A 9,638-nucleotide genomic window follows, 5' to 3' on the forward strand; every position below is an offset into this window, starting at 1 on the left:
ACTTAATTTTTTGAAGGCTTTAGAGAATTTTTCGGAAGACTACTTTTTGTGATGTAATTTGCTGCCAGAGGGAATCATGTGGCGTGTGTACGCAACGGTAGTGGGAACTGGGAAGATACTAAAACGCCTAGCTTTCCAGATAAGTCCCCGGGAATCTGTGGTTTCCCGTTCATTGCACAGTGATGACAAATTTTATAGACCCCACACAACTATATACCAGAATCTCTAATTAGTGCACCCTCCCTGATCCCCCTCTATGCGGTGACATCACTGATGTAAGACTTGTGGCCTACATCTTAGTGGCCTTGCATGTGGCCTCTAACCACAAGGACTCGTTCACATAACAAATCCCCTTAATGGAATGGTCACATCAGCAACTGTTACAATCCTGTAGAACAAAAAGATCTCTATGAAGCTCTAGAATTTACTATGATAATACCACATGAACACACATGTAGAACACCAAGGCAATAAGCAACTACTTTAAAAATAAGGCAATACACAATTAGTTCTTTATTTTTGGAAATGGACGCGGTTAGTTCCGTGAGCGAGAAAACCTTCCTTAGTTTATTCCCACCGTGTAACCACCCATGGTATATTGGTATTGCCAAGAAGAGGAAGACAGCTTGACGCAATTAGTTCCGTGAGAAAAGGAGTCTTCCTTAGTTTATCATCGCCATATAACCGCCCATGGTATATTGGACGGCTTGACGCAATTAGTTCCATGAGAAAAGAAGCCTTCCTTAGTTTATCCTCACCATATAACCCTCCATGGTATATTGGTATTGCAAAAGAGAGGAAAACGACTTGGCATAGATATTTGTTAAAATTAGGACTTATCACTTTATCAGGGAAAACAAATTCGAGCTCTATTTCTTCAGCTTTATCTAGATGATATAAAAACCCAATAAGCACAACTTACACCATTTTTTTAATTTTGTGTTGAAACGCAACTTACACAGGTGATTGGAGGCGCTGGTAATCCTTCTCAAGCCACATAAACACCCACAGAGTTGACTTTAACAGGGCAGCGGTGGCATAGTTGGAATCCTGTGTGGTGGGGGCCCCAGTGAGAGGGAAAGATTCTAACAAAATAAAGAAAATAAGGAATAAAAAAACGCAGTGGTGGGCCCCACAGGCTTTGTTCTTACGACAAAGCCAGACAATGAAAGGCAGAAGCAAAGCGAGGGCAGGGCCAAACAAGGCCAGGACAAGCACAGCAAATTTCTAGTTTTCCTTTTCCATCTCACAGCAGCAGCGGAGAGCGGAGAGCAGACAGGGGCGCCTTTGGAACGAATGGTGGGGGGCTGCTCTGGTGGAGCACTGAGCCTTTTCTAGAGCTGCTACTTGCCGGAGGAGGCCAGCGCAGAGCTAGGAGGAAGAGGGAGGGGAGGGAAGGGAAGAGCAGAGCAGAAGGGGGACACCATACGATTACCAGTGAGCACCTACTACTCTCTACCAATCTCTTTCTTTGCTTCCTTTCTGCAGAAAATGATGTGTTCTCCCCTACCACCCTCACCCTGCAATCCAAACACAAACGCGAGCGCATCTGACACAAAGATCTTCCCTAGACCCCCTTCACCCTCCAATACTTGGTTCACCCAAGATGCGCTTCTTGGTTTCGAGCAGGAGAGGAGAAGTATTGTGACTTGCATCCATGCTCCTGCTTTCAGTTCCAAGGCTATCTATCCACCTTTCTATCTTTCTTTCAGGCTCTAAAACTGATGCAGTGTTGTGGTGTCAAATTGTGTGATCAGGTTCTGAAGGAAGCTTTACCTGTATGGAAGGTGGGGACGCCCCGCCAGGCATCTCCATGGGGCGCGCCATGTCCTCGGAAGGCGACCTGGACCTCCTGGAGCAGCTGCTCTCCGGCGACAACGCCTGGCTTGAAGTGGCTCCCAACACTTCTCGCTCACCCAACTTTTTCGCTTCTCCCTCCACCTTCCTCTCAGATGCCACAACCACCACCACGATGCCGGCAAGTACAAACAACGCCCTGTGGATTCAGTCAGGCTCTTCCACCGTCCGGGAAAGGCTCGACCAAGCTCTGGATTACATAAAGGAGATGCAGAGAGATGTCGGCATGCTTGTGCAGCTATGGGTGCCTATCAAAAGCGGTGAAGGGCAGTTAGTGCTGTCAACGAGCGGGCAGCCATTCACTCTTGACGAGACCTCAGAAAGGCTCAGACAGTTCAGGGAAGTGTCGACGCGGTACCAGTTCTCTGCAGATGTTGCGTCGGAGTCCTCGCCGATTGGGCTACCGGGGAGGGTGTTCATTGGCAAGCTACCTGAGTGGTCACCGGATGTTCGCTACTTCACCAGCTATGAGTACCCCAGGGTAAACCATGCACAGTATTTGGATGTCCATGGGACGATGGGGCTGCCGGTGTTTGAGAAGGGAAGTTACTCGTGCTTGGGTGTCATGGAACTGATCATGACCAGGCAGAAGCTCAACTTCACCTCTGAGATCAACAATATATGCAGTGCCCTCCAGGTATTAATGCCTCACTTAACCTGAAACTTTTCAAACATTGGTCTGAAACAAGTAGAGAGCGTTTGGTGTCATCTGTAATACACATGACAATGCCTACAGTAGGAAATAGTCATGTTCTTTTTCCTAGATTTGACATTTCTTAATGGCAATGCACTTTGCAGGCAGTTAACCTGAGAAGCACAGAAGTTTCAAACATTCCTCGCGCCACAAAGGTAGGCAGCAAGAAAAAACTCAAGATACTATGCGTTTTGATTTCGTTAGAACTGAACCTTTAATATCCACATACGGACATACCAGTGAAAGCATTTACCCCTCTTATGAAAGTCTAGATCTCTAGTACAAACCAGTTATTTAACCTCTCAAACTTTGGAAACTGGCAGTGGTCAGAAATCGGTATTACCATGTTGTCTGCTTACATGGCATTCCAATCAGTGTTGGATAACCAAATAAAGCTGGACCCACCAGAGAGTATAGAGGAGGAAGAGAGGAAGAAAAATGGTAGTATTTCTTTTTTTTCTTTTTTAGTTAAGTTAATCACTATGGGAGGCGGCCTCCTGAGATGGCTCATTGGCTTGCTGACTCAGTGAATCGAGCCAAGTCGGATGAACCAATACCATTACCACCATCTTGAAGAAAGTTGATCTGATCTTCAATGTTAAGGCCTCTAGGGGGTTAAATAACCAACTCTATATGTATAAGATCTAATTTGTAATTTCATGAAAGCAGAGGGCATATGCAAAAAGAATTTGTCTACCTAGGGTCTACCCTATCTCACAGTAAAAGTAATTGTAGATAAATACCTTCAAATGAAATCATGGTACTGATATCTTCTCATGACTTCATGGTTGCTCTTGCTGATTATCAATCAGTTCAACAGTGCTTCCTACAAAGATGCTCTACCAGAGATACTAGAAGTTCTAAGAGCGGCCTGCGTCACCCACAAGCTCCCATTAGCTCAGACCTGGGTCACATGTGCTCAACAAGGGAAACGGGGCAGCCGGCACTCCGATGAGAACTATCGGCACTGCATCTCCACCATCGACGCAGCATGCTACGTCAATGATCCCCAGATGCAGAACTTCCATGAGTCCTGCTCTGACCACCACCTTCTGCATGAGCAAGGGGTTGTAGGGAAAGCCTTCACCACAAACCAGCCATGCTTCTTACCAGACATTGGTTCTTCAACTAAAATGGAGTACCCATTGTCCCACCATGCTAAGATCTTCAACTTAAAAGGAGCAGTGGCAATCCGGCTGAGGTGCACGCGGACTGGGACAGCGGACTTTGTGCTAGAGTTCTTTCTGCCGACCAACTGTGAAGCCCTCGAGGAGCAGAAGGCAGTGCTGGACTCCTTGTCAGGCACCATGCGCAGTACTTGCCGAACTCTACGTGTGGTTACAGACAAGGAGATGGGGGATGAGGCAATGCTGGAAGTGAATGAGCTCTCATTTGGTCCTCAAGGGAAGAATAAAGTTGAAGAGTTGTCCTTTGGAGACCAAGCAACAGAACATAGAGAGGAGGCATCATGGACAAGTCTAGCAGGGACTTCAAAAGAATCAGATTTAGCTGAATTAAGTATACATGGTATGCTATCACCTGTAGGACAGGGCCTATCTCCAGCTGGTGCTCAGACAAGTGCACAGGGCAGCAAAGGGAAAAGGCGCACAAAGACAGAGAAGACTGTGAGCTTGCCGGTTCTTCGGCAGTACTTTGCTGGTAGCCTGAAAGATGCAGCAAGGAGCCTTGGAGGTTAGTAACCGTAACTCGTCACATAAATGCAAGATTCAGCTATGAATAGTTTACTGTTTCAGTATATACCATCAGTCATTAATCTATAGTGGCACAAGCCATGGACCCAGCATGATAAATTGAATGCTCAATAAGAAAATGTTGTCTCCACATTGTGATTTTTTTTTAGTGTTGTCTCCACAAGAAAGTCAACCTCCACATGCACCTCATAATAAAATATGAACATTCTTATCACCTTTTTTGTGTTTGTGCTGTTAGCCTGAAGGGGAAAAGAAGGCAAATCTTTATTAATCGCAATAAACTGAACACGATAAGAACTAAAACAGGTATACAACAGTATAGTCGACTGTCAAGAACTACCATAACAAGTAAATTTACGACCTTACAATTAGTTAGCATCTACTAGATAGCCTAGAACTGATCAGTATCTCGTAAATTTGCATTCATCGTTTGCAGCTGGCAAATTTACATGACAAAACAATCAATTATATATTAGAGGACGATATTATTCAGTGCAGTGTTCTGTCGCACAGATAGAGCATATGGAGGTCATACCAGACGAAAATAGGACTCTAAATTCATCATGTTGACATGCGATGCTGCTTTCTAGTAGTACAGCTAGCAGTGAAGTCCATGAGTCAAACATAGCTAAACTATTCCTTTTAGCAGACAATAGAAAGAAGACAGCATTTCATCATATGTACGTTGTGTCTCCAAGGTGTGATCACACGTTTTGTGTGAAAGAATACTTGTACTGTCATGTACAATTACTTGTTTCTACTGTCAAACAATGAAAAATAAGAACTCTATTCAGCTTGGGTGGATACATGCTCACCACACTTTTCTGTCTCTTACAGTGTGCCCTACCACCCTGAAAAGAATATGCAGGCAGCATGGTATAAATCGCTGGCCATCACGAAAGATCAAGAAGGTAGACCATTCTCTAAGAAAGCTGCAGCAGATCATTGATTCAGTTCACGGAGGAGAGACAGCTTTCCAGCTTAATACCCTGTACAAGGATCTCACAAACACCTCTGTATCATCTGACAACAATTTGTCAGGAAGCGTCACAGTTCCTCCACACAAGCAGAGCAATCTTACTGATTTTGAGGGGCACCGACACCACAGGCTAAGCAGTAATGTGCCATCAACCTCACACTCACACTCATCATGCAGCCAAAGTTCTGATTCAAGCCCGTCATCGTGCAGTGGTGGATCAACAAAGCATCCACCTCAGGCTGGAGTTGATTTGCTTATGTCAGGAAATCCTGTAAATCACAGCCCTGTCCAGACTCTGCAAACAGAAAATGCATCAATAAGAGGACATTTCCCAGTTCAGGAGGCACCAGATCTGTTGCATAATCTGAACCAACAGGCTTTAGGTGGGCAGCATTCTTCTCGAAGCCCATCACCCCCAAAACAGAATGCAGATGCAGGTATGAGAATAAAGGCCACATTTGGCTCAGAAAAGGTCAGGTTCAGATTGAAGCCTGAGTGTAGTTTTCAAGAACTGAAGCAGGAGATGGCAAGACGTTTGAGTATAGTAGACACAAGCTTTTTGATTGTAAAGTACCTGGATGATGATTTAGAGTGGGTCTTGATGACATGCGATGCAGATTTACAGGAATGCCTTCATGTATATAAACTAGCAAATCTCCAAACAGTCAAAATTTCAGTTCATCTAGCTCCTATTCCGGAGGCAAGGGTCACTATTGGTCACACTGGTTTGTCATGAAGACATCATAGGCCTCATCAGCTTGTGGGATTTAATCAGAAATCTACGAAGAAGCAGTGCTTGGTTTTACCAGAGGACAGCCCAGAATCCATGATTGGCAGTCCATGCTAGGTAGCAAGTAACATCACTGCTTCTAGTTTTGCTGCTAGCTGGATTAGCCTTTGATTTGATTCTCAGCCTTTGATTTGATTCTCAGGCTACGAGCTGCTGATGACACTAAAGCCAGTTTCAAGTATTAGAATACACTGAAGTAAGCATGCATTGACCTGTAAATACTCTCACTGATGTACCACAAACTCTGAATGACAGTCCAACTTGATTGTGTTGATAGGGTTGGATATCTCTGAATAAGGTTTGCTCAAGATATATTTTGGTTCTTGGAATGTTGATGTGCAATAATCCCCAATGGCTTTGTCTGATTATTGATCAACTGAGGATATGACGCCATTCAATGCCTCACCCAAGTGACCAGCACCAAGGCTTTCAGTGTTCAGTGTGTTTTATCATTCAATGGACATGAAGCTCTATTTTTGTAACAAAAATTCTGCAGTAATTATTTTGGATTAGTTCTAGATATTGGAGGATAGGGTACTTTCTTCAATTTTTTTGTCCTTATAAAACTAAATATGTATGGTACACTCGTATCACAGAACTGTCTCTTTGCAAAGACTGTTTGTTGCCGTAGACAGTGTTTTATTTAAGAAGCTTTCAGTTTGGTGAGTGGTGACTGTATCGTCAAATGTCAGTATGCAGATTGAATTATATCACCGCTCAAACAACTTTGAACATGAGATACGGTATTCTGTTAATATGCCTAAAATGCAACTAACACCAATTAATTTCAGTTCATGCTAATAGGTAAACATGTGCATTTGTAACGATTGATGAGTAATTTTAAAATCTATGTGGAGGATGAGAATGGATACTTTTCAGTTTGCCCTTGCTGATGACACAGACTAGACAACAACCAGCAAACTATTCGGCTTACAAGATGAAACATAGTAGAAACATGAGTAGATGAACAATAACAGAGCAATAACAAATACAAAGAAGAGAAGTATGTCACAGCTACATTTGGTACATGGAACACAGATCTAAAGGCCTATGTTCACTGAAAAACTATCCAGTTTAGAAATATACCTCTACATAGTCTACCAACAAGGCCAAACAACAGACAGTACATCATACCGTATCATATCATGTACTCCCTCTGTACATTAATGTAAACGTCTTACATTAGTGTACAGAGGTAGTATATCTCAAATGCGGCAATTGATAGATGTATTCTATAACTGAGACGATGAATGTATTCCAGAACTGAGAGGATGGTTTCAAATGATAAATGTACAAGGTATGCAACTATTACTACATAAGTAGCAAACATTTAAATGAGTAAGATTGCTTCCAAAAAAGAAGACTACGATTTACTTCTCTGCTGGATTTGTCACTGATTGTTTAGCCATCTCCTCATGCCTTCAAGGATATCACCCCAAGACATGTTAAACTTTTGTTACCCACCCTCTGATGTTTGTGACAGACATCCGTTGCAAATCCCAAGAGATCATCAAATCCCAAGTGAAGGACAGCTGGAAGCCATCCTTAAAAATTTCAGATGTTTAAGTTAAGCTCCTCCAGATGAGGATATCTACAGATCCTTTCTGACAACAGAGAGTTGCCTGTCAAATTAGATGCCACGGAACCAAGGGTCAGGGACCATAGAATGGATGTGGCCTGCCCTTATTCTCAATATTTCCATCAGACTCAACATCAAGTCATCTTCAATGCAAAAGGTGCCAAATCATTGATTCCTTGAAAACAGGATGCTTGTCTTCACAAGTTAGCAGCATGACAGCACGAGATGATGTCACATCCAAGTGTCAATAATACATCGAGCAGAATAACAGAGTGCCCTCAAGTGCCCCCATTGTAGCCAAGGACTTAGCCATTGATGATGGTGTCGAATTCCCTATGGTATAATTTGCCAGGCGTAAGCCTGCGAGCCAACTGCCTTGAAACCACAAGGAACAACCCAGTCTGGACGTATGTTGGCATTCAGGTGCATCTACATGGATCTCAGAACATCAGTATCGAAATGAAAGGCAGAACGTTCCAGGACAGATATCAAAATGGACAGCAGAAACGCAATTATCAATAAAAACACCAGTGTGATCAACTACAACCATCAAGAATGGGCAACAGACAAGATTATGTAAGGACACAAACTGTTTTTCATCAACTGCTGATTAGTATGACTTTGGCGGACCGAATGTACATTTGCTTCTTAAACTAAAGAGATATACCAAATATAACTAGAATTGAAGAATGAGCTTAAATGTGTCTCCATGCTGCATGCTATGGTGCTAACAAAAATTTATATATAATTCTGCCTCTATGTTTCTTAGATTATTTGAGTCTTAGCGCTATAGCTTATTGCTGCAAATAGTTCTTAATGCTATATATGATCAGGGAAAAGAGTTCACAACACACAGATTGAACAGAACAAATTAAGGTTGCTGGGGAATGCATATCACATGGGGTTCACCAAGTACACACAGGTAGCAACCCCTTATAGTTTGCCACAAGCAACAAGCAGCAAACTATCAAAAAACGCTGTAATGAGGACACTAACAGTAGGCCGATAGCTCATCGATCTACACTCTCTATAACCCTAAACAGAACAATGCAAGTGTGTTCACTATGAGCGATGACAAAGTAAACCAGGGAAATTGTTCATACTACCTGATAAGCGTAATAAGCATAATAACACGGCACGGACAAAATGAGACCAGGTTTGCAACAAGAAATTATTCATTGACCAACTCATAAAATTTCTAGGAACATTTATCTTAGAATACAGACACTATCTTAGAAGCAGCACGCTAGAAGCATACGCTGAAGCTCAGTCATCGTCCTCGTCGCTCTCGTCGCTGAAGTAGCCTTTCCGCTTCTCCTTCCTCGCCGCCTTGGCCTTGGCCCTGCCCTCCTTCTCGGCCGCCTTCTCCTCCTCCCCCCTCGTGTCCACCACCGACGCCCACCTGTCGTCCTCGAACGCCGCGGCGACGGCGTCCTCGTCCTCGTCCGACTGCCAGGAGGGCCCGTCCCCGCTTCCGCGGCCGCCGCCACGGCCACCAGCAGCCCCGCCCCCGCGGCGCGACTTCTTAGAGGGAGGCGGCCGCTCGCGGGGCCCGAGCTGGTTGCGGGGGCACTCGTAGGAGAGGTGGCCCTCCCCGCCGCACTCGTAGCAGTGCGACTTGTCGCGGTACTCCCGGCGGCGGATGAACTGCGCGGCCCGGCCGTTGTCCTCGGCGATGGAGGCTGCGAGGGTGCGGCCGTTGAGCACCTTGCCGTGCATCTCGGCGGCCGCCGCCACGGCGTCCTCCCGGCGGACGAAGAGCACGAATGCGACCCCCTTGCTGCGGCGGGACTCGCGGTCCTTGAGGACCGTGACGCGGGCCACCTTGCCGAAGCGGGAGAAGAGCGTGTGCAGGTCGGAGTTGGTGAGCGCGAAGTCCAGGTTGGAGACGTACACCGTGGACTTGGACGGCGCGAGCCCGCCCGAGCCGCTGCCGCCGCCCCTGCCGCCCCCGCCGTGGCCGCCCGGCGCGGGCGCGCTGGAGGGGGCGCCGGCGGAGGAGGAGGGCATCGGGTAGCGGTAGAGGA

General features: G+C 45.3%; 1 protein-coding gene and 1 pseudogene across 1 annotated transcript; one reads left to right on the top strand and one right to left on the bottom strand.

Moving 5' to 3' along the window:
* The first annotated feature begins 1,532 nt into the window (after nt 1-1,532).
* On the top strand, nt 1,533-6,696 carry LOC119311489 (annotated as a pseudogene).
* Nucleotides 6,697-8,691: 1,995 nt separating this feature from the next.
* LOC119310013 (U11/U12 small nuclear ribonucleoprotein 31 kDa protein-like) lies at nt 8,692-9,636 on the bottom strand (the record flags this gene model as incomplete). Its single annotated transcript, XM_037585884.1, has 1 exon — nt 8,692-9,636. A coding segment is annotated over one exon (759 nt), but the record flags the coding sequence as incomplete, so codon positions are not given.
* Between the last annotated feature and the right edge of the window lie 2 nt (nt 9,637-9,638).

The sequence above is a fragment of the Triticum dicoccoides genome, chromosome 5B (genome assembly GCF_002162155.2).
Source record: "Triticum dicoccoides isolate Atlit2015 ecotype Zavitan chromosome 5B, WEW_v2.0, whole genome shotgun sequence".
NCBI lineage: Eukaryota > Viridiplantae > Streptophyta > Magnoliopsida > Poales > Poaceae > Triticum > Triticum dicoccoides.